The sequence below is a fragment of the Anomaloglossus baeobatrachus genome, chromosome 6 (assembly GCF_048569485.1).
Source record: "Anomaloglossus baeobatrachus isolate aAnoBae1 chromosome 6, aAnoBae1.hap1, whole genome shotgun sequence".
NCBI classification, from domain to species: domain Eukaryota; kingdom Metazoa; phylum Chordata; class Amphibia; order Anura; family Aromobatidae; genus Anomaloglossus; species Anomaloglossus baeobatrachus.
The window spans coordinates 48,451,724-48,478,973 of record NC_134358.1 but is presented as its reverse complement, the minus strand read 5'-3'; the positions used below and the strand labels follow the sequence as shown (position 1 = coordinate 48,478,973).

The window sequence follows — 27,250 nt, the reverse complement described above, 5'->3', positions numbered from 1 at the left end:
CCGCCGTTCATTCACCCACAACAGGCGGTGATATACGGGAAAATTATCTTTATTGAGTGCACAGATCAAGGACATTGTTCCTGGGTTCTGCAAATTGCAGGAAACATTAGAAGATTATTCCAGAAATCGACCTACAACCTGTTTCTTTCCAGCTACAGTAAAACTACAAACTTTACTCCTTTCCCTGTCCGGGATTTTCTATTTTTTCACTATTTTTTCTCCTTCCCTTCTTCTAAAAGTCACAACTTCTTAGTTTTCCACCAACAAAGCCATATGAAGGCCTATTTTTTATTTTTTTTTGCAATCTGAGTTGTTGTTTTAATGTTTTTTTTTGTGTTTTTTTTTACTGCAGTTGAGCTGTGTGAGGACTTGTTTTTTACATGATGTCATGCTAACTGGGATACTGGGGATACTGAACATAAATGGGGCAAGTTTAAGGATATACTACTAGACTCCTGTAAAAAAAAGTATACCTTCTGGTAATAATATGTCCAGGAATAAAAAGAAACCACTATGGATAAATAAGACAGTACATAGTATAATAAAACAAAGGGCATTCAAAATCTTGAAGGCTGAGAATACAGAAATAGCATTTCAAGAGTATAAAATACTCAATAGGAAATGGAAAAAAAAAGAAATAAAGCTAGCAAAATTAGCTATTGACACAAAAATTGCAAAAAAAGACATTAAAATAAACCCCTTTTTTTATAAATATAACAATACCAAAAGGGGAAAAAAGGATGGTATTGGCCCATAAAAAATTATAACAGGATAATTAGAGAGGACAAACAAAAGGCTGAGATATTAAACAGGCACTTTTCATTCGTGTTCACCAAGGAAATGACTGTTCCAGGTATCATTCAACAATGCAAAAATTAAAGTCCCCCCTGATATAACTAATTTAACACAAAAATAAGTACGCCTGCGTCTGAGTAAATTAAGCATTGACAAATCCCCTGGGTCAGACGGCATTCATCCATGGATATTGAGGCAACTGAGCTTACTAATTGACAGACCGCTGTATATTATCTTCTTAGACTCTATCGTAATGGGGTTGGTACCTCAGGTTGGAGACTCACTGATGTGGTACCGATATTTAAGAAAGGTAAGATGGTGGATCCAGTCAACTACTATCCAGTAAGTCTGACATCAGTGGTGTGCAAGGTTTTTGAGGGCATTATAAGGGATGACATGCAAAAATATATATCAGAGAATAATATAATAATTTATAACCAGCATGGATTCATGAAAGATAAGTCATGTCTAACCAACATGTTAGGTTTCTATGGGGAGTTAAGGTCCAAATCTGGATATGGGCAATCCAGCTGATGTGATTTATTTGTACTTTTCAAAGACATTTGATAATGTGCAATATAATAGTCTTATACTAAAGCTCCAGAAGGACTAGGGGAAACTATATGCAACTGGGTAAGGAATTAGTTGAAAGATAGGAAACAAAGAGTAGTCATAAATGGTACATTCTCTAAATGGGCTATAGTCAGCAGTGGGGGGCCGCAGGGATCTGTGCTAGGACCAATCCTTTTTAATCTCTTTATTAATGACCTTGTGGATGGGATTGATAGTAAAGTGTCAGTCTTTGCTGATGACACCAAACTATGTAGGATATTAAAAACTGACCTCGATAGTACAATATTACAAAAAGATCTGGATAAGATGTCAGAATGGGCAGATACTTGGCAAATGAGATTTAATGTTGATAAATGTAGAGTAATGCACCTAGGACGGAGTAATCCTATAGCTGCGTATACATTAAATGGAAGTAAACTCGGGACTACAGAACAGGAGAAGGACTTGGGTATTCTCATTACAAATAAGCTGAGCAGCAGCACTCAATGTCAAGCAGCAGCTGCTAAAGCAAACAAGATTCTAGGGTGTATAAAAAGAGAGATTAGATCCCGTGATCCCAGCGTATTGTTACCCCTCTATAAATCACTTGTAAGGCCACATCTGGAATATGGGATCCAGTTTTGGGCTCTACATTTTAAAAAGGATATTAAGAAAATAGAGACAGTTCAAAGGCGACAACTAGACTACTACAAGGAATGGAGGCCGCCTGTATGATGAGAGGTTGAAAAAGTTAGATATGTTTAGCTTAGAAAAAAGACGTCTCAGAGGAGATCTCATTTATATGTATAAATACATGTGTGCTCAATATAAAGGACTGGCACATGACTTATTTCTTCCAAAGACAATGCTAAGGACCAGGGGGCACTCACTGCGAGTGGAAGAAAAGCGATTCCGGCAGCTAAATAGGAAAGGGTTCTTTACAGTTAGAGCAGTCAGACTGTGGAATGCCCTACCACAAGATGTAGTGATGGCAGATACTATAACGGCTTTTATATCAGGGCTGGATGATTTCCTCACTACACAACATTGTTGGTTATAAGTGACTTCGTGACAAAATGTATAATTGGTGGAGGAAGCGTGAACTGGATGGACCGAGGGCTTTTTTTCAACCTATGTTACTATAATGAGATTTAGTTTTAATTATTTATTACCCTTTTTATGTACATAAGATGTTTTGGTTGTTTTTTATTGCATTTTTTGTGATGGGATAAAATAATAATAATAATAAAAAAAAAATAATCATCATCTCATAAATTGCAATGGTCACATTACAAGCAAGAGGAGGCCATATCTCAGGAACGGAGAGGCACGGGAACAAAGGAAAAACAACGCCGGATTCAGGAGAACCGCGGCATTTATATCAGGTAACAAAATACATGTTTATGGCAAGTGACTTCTCATTAAAGGGATATTCTTATCTTGGACATTTGTGATGCACTGTCTATTGCCGGCTGCAGAATGAGTTTATTGGGAATCTATCAGCGAGCTCTTTCTGACAGGAGAGTCTTTTAGCTCTATTTTTCGGAGCTCCTTTTGAAGATTTATGACCAAAGTTGAATGTGAAGGTACAGTTAGGTCCAGAAATATTTGGACAGTGACACAATTTTGGCGAGTTGGGCTCTGCATGCCACCACATTGGATTTGAAATGAAATCTCTACAACAGAATTCAAGTGCAGATTGTAACGTTTAATTTGAAGGTTTGAACAAAAATATCTGATAGAAATTGTAGGAATTGTACACATTTCTTTACCAACACTCCACATTTTAGGAGGTCAAAAGTAATTGGACAAATAAACCAAACCCAAACAAAATATTTTTATTTTCAATATTTTGTTGCGAATCCTTTGGAGGCAATCACTGCCTTAAGTCTGGAACCCATGGACATCACCAAACACTGGGTTTCCTCCTTCTTAATGCTTTGCCAGGCCTTTACAGCCGCAGCCTTCAGGTCTTGCTTGTTTGTGGGTCTTTCCGTCTTAAGTCTGGATTTGAGCAAGTGAAATGCATGCTCAATTGGGTTAAGATCTGGTGATTGACTTGGCCATTGCAGAATGTTCCACTTTTTTGCACGCATGAACTCCTGGGTAGCTTTGGCTGTATGCTTGGGGTCATTGTCCATCTGTACTATGAAGCGCCGTCCGATCAACTTTGCGGCATTTGGCTGAATCTGGGCTGAAAGTATATCCCGGTACACTTCAGAATTCATCCGGCTACTCTTGTCCGCTGTTATGTCATCAATAAACACAAGTGACCCAGTGCCATTGAAAGCCATGCATGCCCATGCCATCACGTTGCCTCCACCATGTTTTACAGAGGATGTGGTGTGCCTTGGATCATGTGCCGTTCCCTTTCTTCTCCAAACTTTTTTCTTCCCATCATTCCGGTACAGGTTGATCTTTGTCTCATCTGTCCATAGAATACTTTTCCAGAACTGAGCTGGCTTCATGGGGTGTTTTTCAGCAAATTTAACTCTGGCCTGTCTATTTTTGGAATTGATGAATGGTTTGCATCTAGATGTGAACCCTTTGTATTTACTTTCATGGAGTCTTCTCTTTACTGTTGACTTAGAGACAGATACACCTACTTCACTGAGAGTGTTCTGGACTTCAGTTGATGTTGTGAACGGGTTCTTCTTCACCAAAGAAAGTATGCGGCGATCATCCACCACTGTTGTCATCCGTGGACGCCCAGGACTTTTTGAGTTCCCAAGCTCACCAGTCAATTCCTTTTTTCTCAGAATGTACCCGACTGTTGATTTTGCTACTCCAAGCATGTCTGCTATCTCTCTGATGGATTTTTTCTTTTTTTCAGCCTCAGGATGTTCTGCTTCACCTCAATTGAGAGTTCCTTAGACCGCATGTTGTCTGGTCACAGCAACAGCTTCCAAATGCAAAACCACACACCTGTAATCAACCCCAGACCTTTTAACTACTTCATTGATTACAGGTTAACGAGGGAGACGCCTTCAGAGTTAATTGCAGCCCTTAGAGTCCCTTGTCCAATTACTTTTGGTCCCTTGAAAAAGAGGAGGCTATGCATTACAGAGCTATGGTTCCTAAACCCTTTCTCCGATTTGGATGTGAAAACTCTCATATTGCAGCTGGGAGTGTGCACTTTCAGCCCATATTATATATATAATTGTATTTCTGAACATGTTTTTGTAAACAGCTAAAATAACAAAACTTGTGTCACTGTCCAAATATTTCTGTCCCTGACTGTAAATAAAGAGCTTGTAAAACAAAAGAATGCAACATCTAATATATAAAGCTGAGTGTATGTATGTCCACTAAAGGAATCGGCACCATCGCATTTACTATCACAAAATTTTGCACAGACACCCCAAGTGACTCAGGGAACGTCGTAGACTATGTTTTGACAGGAAAATTTAACCCCGCACTTTACAGTTAAGCTGGGTTCACACATAGCGACAGCGACAACGACGTCGCTGTTACGTCACCATTTCCTGTGACGTAGCAGCGACCTTGTAAGTCGCTGTTATGATCGCTGCTTAGCTGTCAAACACAGCGACGCAGCAGCGATCATAACGTCGCTACATGTGCAGAGAGCAGGGAGCCGCGCACACTGCTAAGCGCTGGCTCCTTGCTCTCCTAGCTACAGTACACATAGGGTTAATTACCCGATGCGTACTGCAGCTACATGTGCACAGAGCAGGAGCCGGCACTAGCAGCAAGAGCGGCGGAGGCTGGTAACGAAGGTAAATATCGGGTAACCAGGGAAAGGTCTTCCCTTGGTTACCCGATGTTTACAGTGGTTACAGCTTTCCGCAGCTGCCATGTGCCGGCTCCTGCTCCCTGCTCGCTTCATTTCGTCGCTCTCTCGCTGTCACACACAGCGATGTGTGCTTCACAGCGGGAGAGCGACGACGAAAAAATGAAGCAGGACATTCAGCAACGAGCAACGACATCACAGCAGGGGCCAGCTCATTGCTGGATGTCACACACAGCGACAGCGACGGGACGTCGCTGCAACGTCACAGAAAATGGTGACGTAGCAGCGACGTCGTTGTCGTCGTCGCTGTGTGTGACACCACCTTTACTCTCCAAAACACCTGTCTCCATTAAAGTAAATGGAGATAGGAGCTACAGCTTATCAATAGCAGCTGTGAGTGGTTGCTATAGGAATAAAATAAACTGTTAGTATAAGAAGCTTATGTGTGAGGTAATATGATGCCAGTGGGGAGACGGATAGAAAGACAGACATAAGCACAGAAAGACACTGACAGACAGGGAAAGAGACAGACAGAGCCAAGCAGATAGGGAAAAAGATAGACAGAGGGGGAAAGAGACAGAGGGGGGGGAAAGAGACAGAGGGGGAAAAGAGACAGAGGGGGGGAAAGAGACAGAGGGGGAAAAGAGACAGAGGGGGAAAGAGACAGAGGGGGAAAAGAGACAGAGGGGGAAAGAGACAGAGGGGGAAAAAGAGACAGAGGGGGAAAAGAGACAGAGGGGGAAAAGAGACAGAGACAAAGGGGAAAGAGACAAAGACAAAGGGGGAAAGAGACAGAGGGGGAAAGAGACAGAGGGGGAAAGAGACAGAGACAGAGGGGGAAAGACAGAGACAGAGGGGCAAAGATACAGAGACAGAGGGGGAAGAGAGTCAGAGGGGGGAAAGAGACAGAGGGGAAAAGAGACAGAGGGGGAAAGAGACAGAGGGGGAAAGAGACAGAGGGGGAAAGAGACAGAGACAGAGGGGGAAAGAGACAGAGACAAAGGGGGAAAGAGACAAAGACAAAGGGGGAAAGAGACAGAGGGGGGAAAGAGACAGAGAGGAAAAGAGACAGAGGGGAAAAGAGACAGAGGGGAAAAGAGACAGAGGGTGAAAGAGACAGAGGGGGAAAGAGACAGAGGGGGAAGAGACAGAGACAGATGGGGAGAGACAGAGGGGGAAAGAGACAGTGGGGAAAAGAGACAGAGGGGAAAAGAGACGGAGGGGAAAAGAGACAGAGGGGGAAAGAGACAGAGGGGAAAAGAGACAGAGGGATAAGAGACAGATGGGGAAAGAGACTGAGGGGGAAAGAGACAGAGGGGGAAAGAGACAGAGGGGGAAAGAGACAGAGGGGAAAGAGACAGACAGAGGGGGGAAAGAGACACAGACACAGAGATAGAGAGACAGAGACTGATACAGAGACAGACAGAGAGATAGACACAAACAGACAGACAAGGATAGAGACTGACACACAGACAGAGCCACACACACAGACACACACAGAGACAGACACACAGACAGAAAGAGATAGACAGACACAGACAGACAGACTGGGAGAGAGACAAAGAGACAGTTACTATCCCGGGCAACGCCACGTACTACAGCTAGTTTTTAATAAAACCGAATTGAAAAAAATGATTTTTAGCCTTAAACATATAAAAGAATAAAAGTGTCTCCCAAGGTGGGCGACCCCTCTAAGTGCTGCTGGAGAGCTCTGACTGCCGCCATGCTGTGCTCAGCCCCCTCATTGGTAGCACAATGCAGAGTACTGACTGGCAGGCTATGACATGATATAAAAAGACAGTGTGACTGCATACAATGTGGCGTTTCACAATGTGGAGGGAAGCAGATGCTCAGCATACCATTCCTTTCATTATCAAGCAGCACCACAGATTAAACTGCATTGTGCAAGCGTAGACACGCCACCGGCTTCGGATCGGAGCGGTACATACACTGTACTCGTATGCTAATGTATAAAGCTACTATTGGTGTACGGACAGATGAAGCAGAGCTAAACGTCTCATTCATTCATTGACTGCAGTTCTACGAACACTGTATATTAGACAAAATCCGCTCTGCTACACCTGAAATACTCAGCTCTGCTACATGTGGTGTCATTCTAAAAATTCTAAGGTTTAATATGAAAACATCTGTTCTATTCTGTATGAAGTCACTGTAATAAAAAAGTGATTTGGCTTTGCTTAACCCCTTAAAGGACGCTTTCCTTTTTCATTTTTTTTTGTTGTTGTTTGCGTGGTTTCTTTGTTGTAATTTTGCCATAATTTTAATTTTCCATCGATAGGACTTGATTTTTTTTTCCATGGGACAAGTTGAAGATTTGAATACCATCTGTTTTACCATATACTGAAAAAAAGAAAAAAAAGAGAAACAAATTCCAAGTGGGGTGAAATAGTGAAACTTCCTCTCCCTCCTGCAACGCCTCCATTATTTTATGTGTTTCGGATTTTTTGTGTAATAAAAAAGACCTGAAAATCAGTGTGATTATGGTGACGCCAAACTTGTGTAGTTTTTCTTTTAAGTGGCATAAAAAAAAAAAAAAAAATTAAGAATTTTATTAAAAAAAATAAAAAAAAAGTTTGTGTGGCCATTTTACAAAACCGAGAACTTTTTTTACTTTTCTCTCGGTGGTATTTACATTTTTTTTTTTAATGTTGAGCTTTCTTTTTTACTGTTATTATTTGGGGGAATATATGACACTTTGATTAGTTTGTATTACATTTCTGGAAGCAGGTGTAACCCAAAAAAATGGTAATTCTGTTTGTTTTTGTTTGCTAAATTTACTGTATAGGTTAAATCATTTTATATTTCCTCGATCAGAAGTTTATGGACAATACCAGATATTTTTTTTTCTCATTTTCTTAAATGTCCTTATTTTTAGATGGGGAAAAAGGGGAGGGATTCAATCTTTTATGTTTTCTTTTATTGTTTTTAAATACTTTTTATACCTTTTTTTTTAATTATTTTTCCCTTTATTTTTAAGTTGACAGAAGAAGCCTGTGGAATCCCTGCTGAATAGCAGATTAAAGCCTTCACCTTTTGTATTGTCTTCTGCCCGGTACTGCATATCACACCTATTCACATGAATAGGACTGAGGTGGAATACTAAGCGCAACCAGAAGTACAGTGCTGTGAAAGTAGATCCCCACTAAAGTTTTGATGAGACTAAGAACTGACCATATATTTTTTACTTCATGGTATAATTCTGCATTAGTAACCCTAATGCATCATTCAGACCGCCATAAAACAGCCCCTGAGTATGGATCGCAATGTAGGAAACAGGTCGTGAAACTCCAGATTCCAATTTGCCTCATAGGTATATGAAGGGTAGCTCATAAAAGAGCAGGGATCCTCTTCTGGAGGCTACGAGGGGATACCTAAAAGAACCAGAAATCATCTACTGGAGGCTACGAGGGAGTACCTAAAAGTACCAGAAATCATCTACTGGAGGCTATGAGAGGGTATCTAAAAGAACCAGAATAAACTTCTGGAAGCTAAGAGGATGTACCTAAAATAGCCAGGAATCGTCTTTTGGAGACTATGAGGGGCACCTAAAAGAACCAGGAATCATCTTCTGGAGGCTACGAAGAGGTACCTAAAAGAGCCAGGAATCATCTTCTGGAAGCTACGAGGGGCTACCTTAGAAAAACAGTAATCATCTTCTGAAGGCTACGAGGAGGTACTTAAAAGAGCCAGGAATAATCTTCTGGAGCTATGAGGGAGTACCTAAGAGGACCACAAATCATCTTCTGGAGGCTACGTGGAGGTAACTAAAAGAATCAGGAATCATCTTCTCGAGGCTACGAGGAGGTACCTAAAAGAACAACGAATCATCTTCTGGAGGCTACGAGGAGGTACCTAAAAGAATCAGGAATCATCTTATCGAGGCTACGAGGAGGTACCTAAAAGAACAACGAATCATCTTCTGGAGGCTATGAGGAGGTACCTAAAAGAATCAGGAATCATCTTCTGGAGGCTACGAGGAGAGGTACCTAAGAGAAGCAGGAATGATGTTCTGGAGACTACGAGGAGATACCTATAAGAAGTAGGAATCATCTTCTGGAGGCTACGAGGAGAGGTACCTAAGAGAAGCAGGAATGATGTTCTGGAGACTACGAGGAGGTACGTATAAGAAGCAGGAATCATCTTCTTTAAGCTATGTGGGGGTACCTGAAAGAGCCTATTTAGCTATAGCCAATTCACAAGAACAACATGCAACTATGAAGTTTTGTTTCCTTTTAGGAAAAGGCATTTCTGCAACTCGTTTCATGCCCAATTCTAGGAACTCCATAAAAACCCAGCCATAAATGGCCAGATGTCAATCAGAATGGCTTTATGATTTTTTTGTTATATTTTCATCAGTCCGGGAGCTCAAAACTTTCCTGCCTTTACCCCAAACCCTAGTAAAGGGCCAGCTATTGAATTCTCTGGTGGTGCCCTAGATATCTAACTGCTGGACTAACGCCAAAAAAAAAGGAACTAGTCACCATGACGGGCCCCTCTAAAACTCTGCATCTTAAAATTCCCATGACAATACTAAATTAGAGCAAGTATGGCGACCCTTCTTTTTCCAAAAATGGCAAGGAAACAAGTCATACATGGAAAAAAACCAGTGCAGATTTATAAAAATAGTCTGAAGAAATACAATTTGTCCGTGTTGCCCATGGCAACCAATCACAGCACGGCTTTCATTTTACCAGAGCTGTTCAAGAAATGAAAGCTGAGTTCTGACTGGTTGCTATGGGCGACAAGATAGCTTTAACTTTAGACAGCTTTGATAAATGAGGCCTAAACATTTTAGTTAATGTTCCTCAGGTTAGCTCTTTTTGTCATTAACTCCTTACAGGCTGGCTTTTTTTGGCGGGACAAATTCAAGTTTTAAATCATACCATTAGTTTAACCATATACTGTACTGAGAAACGAGGGGACATAAGTAACGTAAAATGGTGAAAAACAACACAATTACGTCTTCATTTTTCGGGGGTTTGTTTTCACAACGGTAATTATATATACACTACAGTTCAAAAGTTTAGGGTCGCTTAGATATTTCCTTATTTTTGAAAGAAAAGCACGTTTTTTTCAGCAGAAATACACTCTATACATTGTTAATGTGGTAAATGACTATTCTAGATGCAAACGTCTGGTTTTGAATGCAATATCTACATAGGTGTATAGAGGCCCATTTCCAACAACCACCACTCCAATGTTCTAATGGTACATTGCGTTTGCTAACTGTGTTAGAAGGCTAATGGATGTTTAGAAATCCCTTGAAAACCCTTGTGCAAGTATGTTAGCACAGCTGAAAACAGTTTTGCTGATTAGAGAAGCTATAAAACTGACCTTCCTTTGAGCTAGTTGAGAATCTGGAGCATTACATTTGTTGGTTCCATTAAACTCTTAAAATGGCCAGAAAAAGAGAACTTTCATGTGAAACTCAACAGTCTATTCTTGTTCTTAGAAATGAAGGATATTCAATGTGAGAAATTGGCAAGAAACTGAAGATTTCCTACAACGGTGTGTACTACTTCCTTCAGAGGAGAGCACAAACAGGCTCTAACCAGAGTAGAAAGAGAAGTGGGAGGCCGCGCTGCACAACTGAGCAACAAGACAAGGACATTAGAGTCTCTAGTTTGAGAAATCTATGCCTCACATGTCCTCAACTGGCAGCTTCATTAAATAGTACCCGCAAAACGCCAGTGTCAACGTCTACAGTGAAGAGGCGACTCTGGGATGCCGGAAAGACAAAATTGACTGGGTGACCCAAAACGTTTGAACTGTAGTGTGTGTATATATATATATATATATATATATATCTATCAACATACAAGGTGGACCAGCTGTCCTCCGAACTCTGGATAATATATACCCGCTCTCTCTGTGTTGCACGGACCAGGACTGGGAACAAATCCAACAATGTAGAAAATCAACGTAGAAAGGTCCAGCAGGAATGGAGAGACCGTGAAGAAGGCGGCATATTGTCTCCGTCGAAATGTGTAGTCTGTTCAGCGTGATGTCTGCACCTTGCTATTGAACTCTGGAAACTTTTTTAATCCATTTGCAATAAATTTTGGATTTTAATTACAATACCTGAAGTCTCCATTCCTGCTGGACCTTTCTACGTTGATTTTATATATATATATATATATATATATATATATATATATATAATTTTTTTAATGGTTAAAAAAATTCTGTTGATGGGGAACTTTTTTTTCTACCATTTTGGGGGTACAGCACAATACACTGTGGTACTTTAGTATTGTAAAATGGCCAATCTCCCTCTAACTTGGAAGACACATGGGGCTTTCCTTAGATTTTTGGTTGCCATGGCAACCCATCGGCACCCCATCAATCACCATGGTGTGTTGGTGGTAATAACTGTCCGAACTGATGGCAACCATGTTAAACACCTTTAAATGCTGCTATCGCATTTGACATTAGCATTCAAGAGGTTAAAGTGCTGAAAGAGCTTAAAGTGATTTTTCACTTTCAGCTAAGCAGAACTGCAAGGACACATGGGCATTTAGCATCCGATGTGAGAGTATTGGACCTTCGGTTTTCACTCTGTTGCGAGTGTGAGCCAAGTATCATGTCACTGTGCTGCGATCCTGTGATCGGAGCACAGCTGCGGAGGAGAGGGTGGGACTAATCTCCCTATCTCCTCCATTATCAGCTGATGTGTATATCGCACTGCACTCCGCTGTAGTGCCGATGCAGCGCAATGTTTCTCTCGCACCCATAGACTTGTGCGATTTTTATGTAGATTGTGATGCGTTTTTTGAGAAATCTGCACGCCTATCCTGACACCAGCAGTCTATGAGATTTCTACAGCGCTGTGCACACATTGCTTTTTTTTTCTTGCGGATTTTTGGGCAGAAAATAATCTGCAGCATGTGGGACATTTTTTTTTCTTGCGTTTTTAGCCCTTACAGACATTGATTTCACCAAAGAAAGCATGAAAAAAAGCACCAAAAAGGCTTGCGTTTTTTGATGAGGTTTCCTGCCAAAAGGTGCAGAAGGTTTCTGCACCAAATCCGCAACGTGTGAACATACCCTAACACTGTAGCCAATCTCTTAGCTCAGTGGCTCGACAGCATGAGCTGCTGAGCTCACTGATTGGCTGGAGTGTGATGTGGACTGTTTTTTTTAAACGCGTCAGGGGTCCACTTTGATAAAAGTAGAGAACCCCTTAAAACTAAAAAGGTTCCCAAGACAATATACATTAGACTCCTTCTTGTACTATGTGACTTTGAGGCTTCGGACGGCTGGGAAATAGACAATATTACCCCGCACATTTGTGCCATATTCCAGGGGGACCGCGGTCAAAAGTTTTCTTGATTTTAATGTATGGAGAAATAGAATAGTAGAGGCATCAGCGGAAATTTTAGTAAATTTTTCAGAGTTTAATGTGGAAGCAGAAAACCCATTAAAGTTCGTAAATAATTGAGCAGAAAATCATAAAGTTCTATTAACGGAAAATATCGCTCCTCCACCAGCGCAGGTGATAATTGTCCCAGTATTCACCGAAGAATCCCATGCTCTGCAGAAAAAGGAAATTGTTTGGGAATTGATAAAATTCCTCAGTGACTCTCGCGCCAAGTAAGAATGTCTTCATATTATATTGAATTTAAGACCCTACGGTATTTTCGCAAATAATTGCAAGAGGGACGGTAACACGGGTTCAGAAGAAGGACACTTGTAAAAAGTTTCACAGCTTGTAAAACTTACTTAAAGGGGTTGTATGGGGTTAAAAAAAGAAAACATGGCTGCTTTGTTCCATAAACAGCGCTACATTTGTCTACTGGTTGGGAGTGGTATTGCAGCTGAGCCCCATTCACCTCAATGGAATTGACACAAGCACTGCTGTGTGTCACTGGAAGAAAGCCACTATGTTTTGCCAGTCATTTACAAACCCTTTTAGATACCCCTGGGTGCCATTGTAAAATTTGTCACTGTGCCCTAGTCCCTTTATATTGCACTCTATGGACCTCCCCAGACCATTGGGCTTGGACCCTCTATACTTATGCCCTTGGTACCACCCTCCAATTGAGGCGCCCCTGAGTACATCAGGGTGCTACAGGGAACTGCATCCTTTTTTTTTCCCCAGGGTGCAGGACCTACCCCCCCCATGGTTTCAGGTTCCCAGAACCGGTGTCACCTCCATCAGCACTCCAAATCCCACCCCACACCTCACACGATGACCTGTCAGACACACTAGTGGGTTGGTCTAGCTGGAACAGGGCCACCCACCTAGGGGTCAGGCAGACTGGTGGGAGGGACCAAGTGAGAAGTACTGAGAGCTCTTAAAGTAAGAGGAGCTGGAGTGTTAGCGCCCGGGGAGCTAGACAGACAGAAATTGGGTCGCAGACAGTGGTCTGGGACCAGAGGAGTCGGTGACCGGTTTCAGGGACTGACAGAACTGACCGGTACCGAGCAGGACAGGGTACAGGACCCTAGGTCAGGAGCCGATTCAACGTCCTGGCAATTAACCTGCAGAGGAAGGGGGCCTTCCTAGAGCTCAGAGAGTGAGGGCATCAGCACACCGCGGGGGACAGGGTTTTCCAGACAAAGCAACCAACTGAGGTCTCAAGTGCCAGCCTTTAGGAGCAAGACTTCACTTAAAACTGAAGAACTGGCCCTTACAGCCTCAAGCTATAGGGAGCCACACAGAAAACAAACAGCGCACGGAGGCAGGTTCTGGACTACTAGTGACACCGGTGGTACCGGGGACCTGGGCGTGCTCCAGGCAGCGGCAGCTGTACACAGAGACTTGGCTAAGAACAGTGTGTGCCTCAGTTTATCTCCGCCGTACAGTGCTTCAACCACCGCAGTGAGTATGCCTGCCCCTGCACCCTGCCTTTTACATTTCCTCATCACCCGAGCTCCGGGGGCTTCCCTACCTGCGGTGGGACTGTCACCTTGCTGATCCCCACCATCTGCCCTGGTCCTCATTGCAGCAGCGGCGGTACTCCCATTACCACACCCTGCAGATGGCGTCATGGACATTTCCCCTGTAAATAACCCCTTCTCCAGTTTTGTGTGTCCGCTGACCCCGGTTCTGGACACCTCAAGCCATGACCATCCCGGATACGAGCACCCTGGCCGTCACCGGGGCGGCAGACAATCACACCCAAAAAGAGCATTGGGCTTCGACCCTCCTTACTTATGCTCTTGGTACCATCTTCCAATCACACACAAAAAGAGCATTGGTGTGATGCTAGTCAGAGGGTCAGAAATCCAGAAGAGCACGTAGTAGGTTCATGGAGAAAATAGAGACGTGGTCAGGTAATGGTCAGAAGGCAGGAGATCACGACAGGAACAGGAAGAGGGCAGAGAGGAATCCGGGGTCAGAAAATAAATAGCAGAGGCACAAGCCAACAGCACAACTGCAGAACCAGAGAGTACAACTGGCAAGGTTCTGTGCAAGCATGCTCAGTAAATAAGCCTGAGCAATTACCAGGAAGGTGGAACACCTGAGAAATCAGCACCAACATGGAATTCTGCGCTGTCAATCAAGTTGCTAACTCAGTAACGCAGGAAAGCGCAAAATGCTCTGCACAGAGGAATTGTGACAATTGGTCTTCGACCCTTCATACTTATGCTCTTGGTACCACCCTCCAATCACACCCCAAAAAGAGCAAAGGTAATTTAATTGTAATGCTTCCTTAAAGGGTATTTTTTAAAATGTAATCCAAGTACCTACTGCAATTGCTGCTGTTTCACTGATTCTGGAACCGTTTTTCTTTTTCTTCTATGCCCCTCCGTTCCCAAGTAATGCCCCGATAATAATGGTGTAAAAATTCCATTCAGCCACCGGGGCATATACCACAATACTTTTTTGTGGGCGTTTACTTTTTCTCCACTGAAGCTGACCAATCAGAACGCAGCAATGGCCTCAGATAAGTTCTATAGTACCCGCCCAGTTAGTGGAGGGGAAAATTTGCATCTTTAACATGAGGGGGCATAACTTTGTATCGGAGGGTCGCAGACGAAAAAGAAAAACTGTTCCAGAATTAAATGAGCAGCAGCAATTGAAAGAGGTCAAATCAGTTAAAATAAGAATTTAGATGACGTTTCCCTTCAAGAGTATGGTTTTAGGTACAGTCACTTTTGAACTGATTTTGGGATGTGAAAGTACAGTATATTGACCAATTTAATGACAATGGTGGGTTTGACATGGGCATGTTTGGAATGCGAAATCTCCGCTGTATAATGAGGCTTAGTGGACCAAAGCCGAATTTAAAGAATATCCCCAGATTATTCTCCAAAAGTTAAAATATGTCAGTGGGAGATGAAGCAACTTCAAAGGTAAGCTCAGAAGTTCAGAGAATGGCTGAGATCCGTAGACGCTGAACGTTCTGCAGGCGTCCTACAACATGGGAGTAAAGCCGACTGGCAGAACACGCTACACATTGGCTATGAACCAACAAGCTGCGGCCTGCCCCACACTGCCTCAACCCCTCTCAATCCAGGGAAAACATTCATCTACCACATTGTCAAGGCTAAAATAGGAACAGTAAAAAAACAAGTTCCTGGGAACCTCAGGGTTAAACTTTCTGAGAGTAAATGGCCTCTGATCCAATTCTTCTCAATCCGGAATAGCAATCCCCTAAAATTCTATTTTTTACGGACGCTAAACAACAAGCAAACAAGGCCCTCCTCTTACATGTTAAAACAAATTTCTTGTAATTTCAGCCCACATAATACCGCGATAGAGCACAGAGATAATACTGCCATTCACAGCCTACATGCCACCAACAGCATCCACATACTATGTTAAAAAGTTCACATAATACTGAACATAACACCATCAAATAATTCCCATATGTTAAAAAAGTTCATTTAATACCGCCATTTAATTCCCATATGTTAAAAAAATAGATATAATACCGCCATATAGATCCCATATATTAAAAGGTTCCCTTAATACTGCCGTTTAATTCCCATATGTTAAAAAAATAGATATAATACCGCCATATAGATCCCATATATCAAGTTCCCATAATACTGCCATTTAATTTCCATCTGTAAAAAATGGACATAATACCGCCATATAGATCCCATATATTAAATAGTTCCCTTAATACTGCCGTTTAATTCCCATATGTTAAAAAAATGGACATAATACCGCCATATAGATCCCATATATTAAAAAGTTCCCGTAATACTGCCATGTAATTCCCATAAGTTAAAAAAATGTACATAATACTGCCAGGCAATTCCCATATAATTCCGCTATACACCCCGGCGGTGTATTGCTGGGAAGATGTCACTTGGTGGCCGTTGCTCGGTTCCGAGACCCTGGAGGTCACTTTTTAAAAGGGGTATATTTACAGGGGAGATTAAAAGTTTAGAACGTGACGCCACTTGCGGGTTGCGGCTAAGTAGATGGAGCCGCCGCTGCACAGTTCTCACTACTGGGGCCGGTGTTGGTGGCAGCCTGAATGTTGGGCCCTCCACAAGTAGGGCCAGGTCCCAGAGGATAGATGATGTTGATGGGCGCAAAAAGAAGGTAGGCCACACAAGGTGCTGCAGTGTAAGTGGTTCCTTTACTCACAGTCAGATAGAAACTGGTCACCCGAGGCCGGCTGGTCCTCACCGCTGGTCCCCTTAGTCCCAGTGCTGGTTTAGTGACCTGGTGGCTTCTTTCCCCTGCACCTGTCTTTGGTTGGTGGGTTCCCGTGGCTTGGAGCGTCTGGAGGTCCCCTCCTGGTAGTCTCTCAACTTTAGTCTGTATGACGGTAGCGTGAACCCTGTGGGGTCGGAGTCTCTGGTCCTGTTCCCCAGTTCTCCCATTGCTATTGAGTCCCGAACTTCAAGGTCAGTGAGGTCCTGGAAGGTCCCCTCACTGTGCAGATTTTATCAGGTCTGCCTGGAGCGTTTGCCTGACCTAGGATTCTGTACCCCATTGGTGCTATGGTTCCGGGAGCACTGCACCGGCAACTAACCGCCTGGGTCCTCAGGTCACCGTTACACTCCTCACTCCTGACTCTCCACACTCTCTCGCTGTCACTGACTAACTGACTGACTCTTCACTGTCTGCCGCTCCCACCTGGTTGTCGTCTAGTGGACTGGATCGGCTCAACCCTCTAGGTGGCCATCCATTGGGTCCAACCCTACCCTGTCATCAGTCTTTGGGGAAATAGGGAAAAAAACAGGGATTAACTGGAATGTGTTGTTGTTACTGGCACTGGTCTTCTGGGTCCCTGGGGGTAGGCCCTGCATCCTGATGGGAATGCAGTACCTTATAGCTCCCTGATGGCTTCAGGGCGCTACATAAGCACTGGGGCCATCATTACTGTGTAGGCACAGGGGGCATCATTACTGTGTAGGCACTGGGGCCATCATTACTGTGTAGTTACAGGGGGCATCATTACTCTATAGGCACTGGGGCCATCATTACTGTGTAGGCATTGGGGCCATCATTACTGTGTATGCACAGGGGCATCATTACTGTGTAGGCACAGGGGCCATCATTACTGTGTAGGCACTGGGGCCATCATTACTGTGTAGGTACAGGGGGCATCATTACTGTGTAGGCACTGGGGCCATCATTACTGTGTAGGTACAGGGGGCATCATTACTGTGTAGGTACAGGGGCCATCATTACTGTGTAGGTACAGGGGGCATCATTACTGTGTAGCCACAGGGGCATCATTACTGTGTAGGTACAGGGGGCATCATTACTGTGTAGGCACTGGGGCCATCATTACTGTGTAGGCACAGGGGGCATCATTACTGTGTAGGCACAGGGGCCATCATTACTGTGTAGGCACAGGGGGCATCATTACTGTGTAGGCACAGAAGGCATCATTACTGTGTAGGTACAGGGGGCATCATTACTGTGTAGGCACAGGGGGCATCATTACTGTGTAGGCACTGGGGCCATCATTACTGTGTAGGTACAGGGGGCATCATTACTGTGTAGCCACAGGGGCATCATTACTGTGTAGGTACAGGGGGCATCATTACTGTGTAGGCACTGGGGCCATCATTACTGTGTAGCCACAGGGGCATCATTACTGTGTAGGCACTGGGGCCATCATTACTGTGTAGGCACTGGGGCCATCATTACTGTGTAGGCACAGGGGGCATCATTACTGTGTAGGCACAGGGGGCATCATTACTGTTTAGGCACAGGGGGCATCATTACTGTGTAGGCACAGGGGGCATCATTACTGTGTAGGCACAGGGGGCATCATTACTGTGTAGGTACAGGGGGCATCATTACTGTTTAGGCACAGGGGGCATAATTACTGTGTAGGTACAGGGGGCATCATTACTGTGTAGGCACTGGGGCCATCATTACTGTGTAGGTACAGGGGGCATCATTACTGTGTAGGCACAGGGGGCATCATTACTGTGTAGGTACAGGAGGCATCATTACTGTGTAGGCACAGGGGGCATCATTACTGTGTAGGCACTAGGGCCATCATTACTGTGTAGGTACAGGGGGCATCATTACTGTGTAGGCACAGGGGGCATCATTACTGTGTAGGCACTGGGGCCATCATTACTGTGTAGGCACAGGGGGCATCATTACTGTGTAGGCACTGGGGCCATCATTACTGTGTAGGCACTGGGGCCATCATTACTGTGTAGGCACAGGGGGCATCATTACTGTGTAGGTACAGGGGGCATCATTACTGTGTAGGCACAGGGGGCATCATTACTGTGTAGGCACAGGAGGCATCATTACTGTGTAGGTACAGGGGGCATCATTACTGTGTAGGCACAGGGGGCATCATTACTGTGTAGGCACTGGGGCCATCATTACTGTGTAGGCACAGGGGGCATCATTACTGTGTAGGCACAGGGGCATCATTACTGTGTAGGCACAGGGGGCATCATTACTGTGTAGGCACAGGGGGCATCATTACTGTGTAGGTACAGGGGGCATCATTACTGTGTAGGTACAGGGGCCATCATTACTGTGTAGGTACAGGGGCCATCATTACTGTGTAGGCACAGGGGCCATCATTACTGTGTAGGTACAGGGGCCATCATTACTGTGTAGGTACAGGGGCCATCATTACTGTGTAGGTACAGGGGCCATCATTACTGTGTAGGCACAGGGGGCATCATTACTGTGTAGGCACTGGGAGCATCATTACTGTGTAGGCACAGGGGCCATCATTACTGTGTAGGCACTGGGGCCATCATTACTGTGTAGGTACAGGGGGCATCATTACTGTGTAGGTACAGGGGGCACCATTACTCTATAGGCACTGGGGCCATCATTACTGTGTAGGCACAGGGGGCATCATTACTGTGTAGGCACAGGGGGCATCATTACTGTGTAGGTACAGGGGGCATCATTACTGTGTAGGCACAGGGGCATCATTACTGTGTAGGTACAGGGGGCATCATTACTGTGTAGGCACAGGGGGCATCATTACTGTGTAGGCACAGGGGCCATCATTACTGTGTAGGCACAGGGGGCATCATTACTGTGTAGGTACAGGGGCATCATTACTGTGTAGGCACAGAAGGCATCATTACTGTGTAGGCACAGGGGGCATCATTACAGTGTAGGTACAGGGGGCATCATTACTGTGTAGGCACAGGGGGCATCATTACAGTGTAGGTACAGGGGGCATCATTACTGTGTAGGCACAGAAGGCATGATTACTGTGTAGGTACAGGGGCATCATTACTGTGTAGGCACAGGGGGCATCATTACTGTGTAGGCACAGGGGGCATCATTACTGTGTAGGCACAGGGGCATCATTACTGTGTAGGTACAGGGGGCATCATTACTGTGTAGGCACATGGGGCATCATTACTGTGTAGGCACAGGGGCCATCATTACTGTGTAGGCACAGGGGGCATCATTACTGTGTAGGCACAGGGGCATCATTACTGTGTAGGTACAGGGGGCATCATTACTGTGTAGGCACTGGGGCCATCATTACTGTGTAGGCACAGGGGGCATCATTACTGTGTAGGCACAGAAGGCATCATTACTGTGTAGGTACAGGGGGCATCATTACTGTGTAGGCACTGGGGCCATCATTACTGTGTAGGTACAGGGGCCATCATTACTGTGTAGGCACAGGGGGCATCATTACTGTGTAGGCACAGGGGCATCATTACTGTGTAGGTACAGGGGGCATCATTACTGTGTAGGCACTGGGGCCATCATTACTCTATAGGCACTGGGGCCATCATTACTGTGTAGGTACAGGGGCCATCATTACTGTGTAGGTACAGGGGCCATCATTACTGTGTAGGTACAGGGGGCATCATTACTGTGTAGGTACAGGGGCCATCATTACTGTGTAGGTACAGGGGGCATCATTACTGTGTAGGTACAGGAGGCATCATTACTGTGTAGGTACAGGGGGCATCATTACTGTGTAGGCACAGGGGGCATCATTACTGTGTAGGCACAGGAGGCATCATTACTGTGTAGGTACAGGGGGCATCATTACTGTGTAGGCACAGGGGGCATCATTACTGTGTAGCCACAGGGGCATCATTACTGTGTAGGCACAGGGGCATCATTACTGTGTAGGTACAGGGGGCATCATTACTGTGTAGGCACTGGGGCATCATTACTGTGTAGGCACAGGGGGCATCATTACTGTGTAGGCACTGGGGCCATCATTACTGTGTAGGTACAGGAGGCATCATTACTGTGTAGGCACAGGGGCCATCATTACTGTGTAGCCACAGGGGCATCATTACTGTGTAGGTACAGGGGGCATCATTACTGTGTAGGTACAGGGGGCATCATTACTGTGTAGGCACTGGGGCATCATTACTGTGTAGGTACAGGGGCATCATTACTGTGTAGGCACTGGGGCCATCATTACTGTGTAGGCACTGGGGCCATCATTACTGTGTAGGCACAGGAGGCATCATTACTGTGTAGGCACAGGAGGCATCATTACTGTGTAGGCACTGGGGCCATCATTACTGTGTAGGCACTGGGGCCATCATTACTGTGTAGGTACAGGGGGCATCATTACTGTGTAGGCACAGGAGGCATCATTACTGTGTAGGCACAGGGGGCATCATTACTGTGTAGGCACAGGGGGCATCATTACTGTGTAGGCACAGGGGGCATCATTACTGTGTAGCCACTGGGGCCATCATTACTGTGTAGGCACAGGGGGCATCATTACTGTGTAGGCACAGGGGGCATCATTACTGTGTAGGCACAGGAGGCATCATTACTGTGTAGGCACAGGGGGCATCATTACTGTGTAGCCACTGGGGCCATCATTACTGTGTAGGCACAGGGGGCATCATTACTGTGTAGGCACAGGAGGCATCATTACTGTGTAGGCACAGGAGGCATCATTACTGTGTAGGCACAGGGGGCATCATTACTGTGTAGGCACAGGGGGCATCATTACTGTGTAGGCACAGGGGCATCATTACTGTGTAGGCACAGGGGCATCATTACTGTGTAGGTACAGGGGCATCATTAATCTATAGACACTGGGGTCATCATTACTCTATAGGCACAGGGGCCATCATTACTGTGTAGGCACAGGAGGCATCATTACTGTGTAGGCACAGAAGGCATCATTACTGTGTAGGTACAGGGGCCATCATTACTGTGTAGGTACAGGGGCCATCATTACTGTGTAGGCACAGGGGGCATCATTACTGTGTAGGCACTGGGGCCATCATTACTATGTAGGCACTGGGGCCATCATTACTGTGTAGGCACTGGGGCCATCATTACTGTGTAGGCACTGGGGCCATCATTACTGTGTAGGCACTGGGGCCATCATTACTGTGTAGGCACAGGGGGCATCATTACTGTGTAGGCACTGGGGCCATCATTACTGTGTAGGCACAGAAGGCATCATTACTGTGTAGGCACTGGGGCCATCATTACTGTGTAGGCACAGAAGGCATCATTACTGTGTAGGCACAGAAGGCATCATTACTGTGTAGGCACAGGGGGCATCATTACTGTGTAGGCACTGGGGCCATCATTACTGTGTAGGCACAGGAGGCATCATTACTGTGTAGGCACTGGGGCCATCATTACTGTGTAGGCACTGGGGCCATCATTACTGTATAGGCACAGAAGGCATCATTACTGTGTAGGCACAGAAGGCATCATTACTGTGTAGGCACAGGGGGCATCATTACTGTGTAGGCACAGGGGGCATCATTACTGTGTAGGCACTGGGGCCATCATTACTGTGTAGGCACAGAAGGCATCATTACTGTGTAGGCACTGGGGCCATCATTACTGTGTAGGCACAGGGGGCATCATTACTGTGTAGGCACAGGGGGCATCATTACTGTGTAGGTACAGGGGGCATCATTACTGTATAGGCACAGGAGGCATCATTACTGTGTAGGCACAGAAGGCATCATTACTGTGTAGGCACAGGGGCCATCATTACTGTGTAGGTACAGGGGGCATCATTTCTTTTTGAAGGGGCACTAGGGGCCATTAATACTTTATAATGAGGGCAGTAAAGGGGCATTATTTGTTATATGAGGACCCTCGGGGGGGGGGGGGGGGGTATTACTTGCCCAGTCCCATAGCTCCTCATAATGCACAATTCCACCTGTTGTAGAGATGAATGTGGCCCCCCAACCTCTTGGGCCCCTGGGAAGCTGATATGTTCGCCCCTACTCAGTGGTGAATCATTTGTTTTAAGGGTGCATTGTAATAATTGTATTGCTCCAAACACTGGCAACCCACAATAGGCCACTACCTCTGTTGAACTTCTTAAAGGGGTTGTCCACTCCTTGGACCTGCCCTCATCAAACAACCTTAGTTCCCCCATGTAAACTCATAACCATCGTTACTCACCTCCGGTGTCGGCGCAGTTCTAGCTACGGCGTCTGCTTTTCCGGGGCTCGTAGGACCTTGACACTTATTTTGCTTTTATTTTATTCCCTCTGTTCTCCTAAAAAAATCAGTTGTGGTGTTTTATTGTAAATCCGCCATACGGTTCAAGAGATATGGGCCTTTTTATTAAGTGCTAATGTTAATGGTCAAATGGGCGGTGCTCACAGGATCCTCGGGGGCGGGTCTCTGGGTTTATCTGTATTATTACCTTTTGAGCACCGCCCTCTTAGTAAAGACTATAAAAGCACCAAATAAAAAGGACCATATCTATGGAACCATATGGCGGATTTAAAAAAAGAAGAGACCTTGTAGTGACATAATATCTGCACACTCCTGACTCTACACAAAGTAGCAGCTGCTGAAGAACATCTTTAACAGCAAAGACAGTGATTCCTGCGAAGCTTACCGTTTACCAATGTTTCACTCAAAATGCATTATTGCCTATTGTTAAAGTTACATACACCACTAAGTGATATCAGAGCAACAAATAGCTGGCAGAACGTGCTGTGCCGCAGCTGCTGCTGAACATCTTTCGGTATTGCACGATCAGCTGTTATAGTTCAGCAATACCTGTAGACTGCAAGTAGTGATATACAAGTAACAGACGGCGAAAGAAGTAATAATCTGGTAAAGGTAGTAATCTAAAAACATTGTAGGCATCAGCAGCTGCTGCAGAACATCTTTAAATGGAATAGTGAAGTGTCAATTATCTTCCAGTATGGTTACAGTAATCTATATGTGCAGCCTGTAATGGCGGAAACTCAGCAAGTACACGCACCAGTACTGGTCAGTATAAGCTGTCATTCCTGCAAAGCAGCTGCTGCAGAACATCTTTAAATGTAGAGCTCACAGTTCCAATTAAGTCAGTAATAGTATAATAACTTTGCACATATTAGTTACTCGTATACTAATAAAGTATCAGTACTCTGGTGGCAAAGCTGCTGCAGAACATCTTTGGGAGAAAAACGGACAGTATTAAGTATGCAGGTCTACAGCCTGTACAAGTGAATATCTGTACATACATGACCTACTTACATTTATAATAGTAAAAGGATCAGTGCTGTGAAGTTAGCTGCTGCAGAACCTCTTTGAGTGCGGAAGTAACAGTTCAAAGTAAGCAGGTTTTAAAGTAAGTATCTATACTTTAATGACCAAGTTACACATATACTAGTGCAAAGATCAGCACTCTGAAGCCAAAGCTGCTGCAGAACATCTTAAGTGCAAAATAGTTCTAATTAAGCAGATCTACAACCTGTAAAAGAGAATATCTATACATACATAACCTAGTGTATATTATATATATATCTCAAAAGGATCAGGTCTGTGAAGCTTAAGCTACTGCAGAACATCTTTGAGTGCAAAAGTGACAATTCTAAGTAATCAGCTCTATAGCCTGTGAAAGTGAATATCTATACATTACTGATACTGTACTAGTAAATGGGTCAGTGCTCTGAAGCTAAAGCTGCTGAAGAACATCTTAAGTGCAAAATAGTTTTAATTAAGCAGATCTACAACCTGCAAAAGTGAATATTTATACATAACCTAGTTACATATATATATATATATCTATAGTGTGTATGTGTATATATATATATATATATATATATATATATGTATGTATATATATAAAAAAAGGATCAGTTATGTGAAGCTAAAGCTGCTGCAGAACATCGTAGGTGCAGAACTGATACTTCTAACTACGCAGGTCTACTACCTGTAATGGTGTATATACATACATGACCTAGCCACACATATACTAGTAAAATGATCAGTTCTGTGAAGTTAAAGCTGCTGCAGAACATCTTTGAGTGCAAAAGTGATTGTTCTAATAAAGTAGGTTTACAGCCTGTAATAGTGAATGTCTATACATTAATGACACTAGTAAATGGGTCAGTGCTCTGAACCTAAAGCTGCTGCAAAACATCTTAACTGCAAAATAGTTCTAATTAAGCAGGTCTACAACCTGTAAAAGTGAATGTTTATACATACATAACCTAGTTATATATCTATATCTATCTATATCTATATCTATATATATATATATATATATATATATAAATAAAGGATCAGTTATGTAAAGCTAAAGCTGCTGCAGAACATCTTAGGTGCAGAACTGATAATTCTAACTAAGCAGGTCTACAGCCTGTAATAGTGTACACCTATACATGACCTAGTCACACTTATATACTAGTAAAATGATCAGTTCTGTGAAGTTAAAGCTGCTGCAGAACATCTTTGAGTGCAAAAGTGATAGTTGTAATGAAGCAGGCTTGCAGCCTCTAATAGTGAACATTGATACATTAATGATACTAGTAAAAGGATCAGTGCTCTGAAGCCAAAGCTGCTGCAGAACATCTTTGAATACAAAAGTGACAGTTCTAATAAAACAAGTCTACAGCCCGTAATAGTGAATAGATCTATACATTAATGATACTAGTAAGGATCAGTGCTCTGAAGCCAATGCTGCTGCAGAACATCTTTGAATACAAAAGTGACACTTGTAATGAGGCAGGTTTGCAGCCAGTAATAGTTAATATCTATACATTAATGATACTAGTAAAAGGATCAGTGCTCTGAAGCCAAAGCTGCTGCAGAACATCTTTGAGTGCGGAAGTGACAGTTCTAATAAAACAAGTCTACAGCCTGTAATAATGAATATACTAGTAAGGATCAGTGCTCTGAAGCCAAAGCTGCTGCAGAACATCTTTGAGTGCGGAAGTGACAGTTCTAATAAAACAAGTCTACAGCCTGTAATAATGAATATACTAGTAAGGATCAGTGCTCTGAAGCCAAAGCTGCTGCAGAACATCTTTGAATACAAAAGTGACAGTTCTAATAAAGCAGGTCTACAGCCTGTAATAGTGAATGTCTATACATTAATGATACTAGTAAGGATCAGTGCTTTGAAGCCAAAGCTGCTGCAGAACATCTTTGAGTGCAAAAGTGACAGTTCTAATAAAGTAGGTTTACAGCCTGCAATAGTGAATATACTAGTAAGGATCAGTGCTCTGAAGCCAAAGCTGCTGCAGAACATCTTTGAATACAAAAGTGACAGTTCTAATAAAGCAGGCCTACAGCCTATAATAGTGAATATCTAAACATTAATGATACTAGTAAGGGTCAGTGCTCTGAAGCCAAAGCTGCTGCAGAACATCTTTGAGTGTAGGTCTGCTGTCTTCCTGCCTCCTCCAGAGCCCTCAGCACCTGTCAGAGCCCATGCCCAGCACTTACCCTCCAGGATCACCTCCCTGCCAGCCTTCTTCAGAGCCTGCACAGCCTCATCATGAGTGGCATCCCTCAGGTCCACCCCATTGACAGACAGGATGGCATCTCCTACATACAGGCACTGAGTCAGGTCCGCCGCCAGCCCCTTGAAGATCTTGCTGATAAGGATTGGCATCTTGTTCTCCTTGCCCCCCTTGATGCTGATGCCCAGCCCCCCCAGCTCCTGCTTCACCACCTTCACTGCCCTCTTCTTGTTGGCGATGGCCTCTGGCACTTGCTCCGGCAGTTCTGTGAGCGCAGTCCTCACCCCCTTGGGGCTGCCAGGGTCCTGGTCTTGGGGACTCCTGTAGGAGCCATTGGTGATGCCATTGGAGCTGATGTCCTCAGTGCTGAGCACCAGGGAGTCCTCACATAAGTTCACCCCAACTTTGTGCCAGTGCTCCCGGACCAGCACCTCCAGCCCCCCGCTCCTGTGCCCCCCGGAGCCCGCAGCCTGTGCCGCTACAGCCATGCTGGGCGCATTGTGCACCGCCAGGACTTTACTCCGAGTTCACACACTGGGAAATAGTTTTAGTGCCAACTAATGGCTTTCTGTGTCCTGATCCCCAGCGGGGTGGAGCATGAGCCGGGAAACCCGAGAAGAGCAAACAAAGCAGTGCCCACAATCATCTGCCGGGGGCATGGGCAGGAAGGTGGGAGCATCACCCAGAGAGCAGGGTGGCCAGCCCGGGCAGCGCGGGGTTAATGGGGGACGCGTCCTGCTACTGCCACAATGTACCAAATAACGCAAGCGGCCGGCAGCGCCACCTGGTGGACACTCAGAGCACTGCAACCGTGCAAATCGCTGCAAAACTAATTGCAAACTTTTTTTTAATATATATATATTTACTTTTGTTTCTATAATGTATCCATGGAGATTACACACAGAACTTCATGCAACAATCCTTTCCTTCACCAGTAGTGAAACTGCTCTATTATATTAGGTATTAACACTCATATAAGGCTAAGTTCACACTTCCGTTGTTTTCAATCCGTCAGGTCCGTCAGCAACGGATCAGTTGTTTTTTAGATGTCAACTGATG

At 44.4% G+C, this 27,250-nt stretch overlaps 1 protein-coding gene across 1 annotated transcript in view; it reads right to left on the bottom strand.

The window, feature by feature from the left end:
• The window catches only part of SNTB1 (syntrophin beta 1), a 230,715-nt gene extending 203,820 nt beyond the window's left edge, over nt 1-26,895 (bottom strand). Inside the window, exon 1 of the mRNA XM_075352904.1 lies at nt 26,175-26,895. Within this exon, the coding sequence (XP_075209019.1) occupies nt 26,175-26,679 (505 nt within the window). The 5' untranslated portion in view covers nt 26,680-26,895. The remainder of the gene's footprint in view (nt 1-26,174) is intronic.
• Nucleotides 26,896-27,250: the final 355 nt, after the last annotated feature.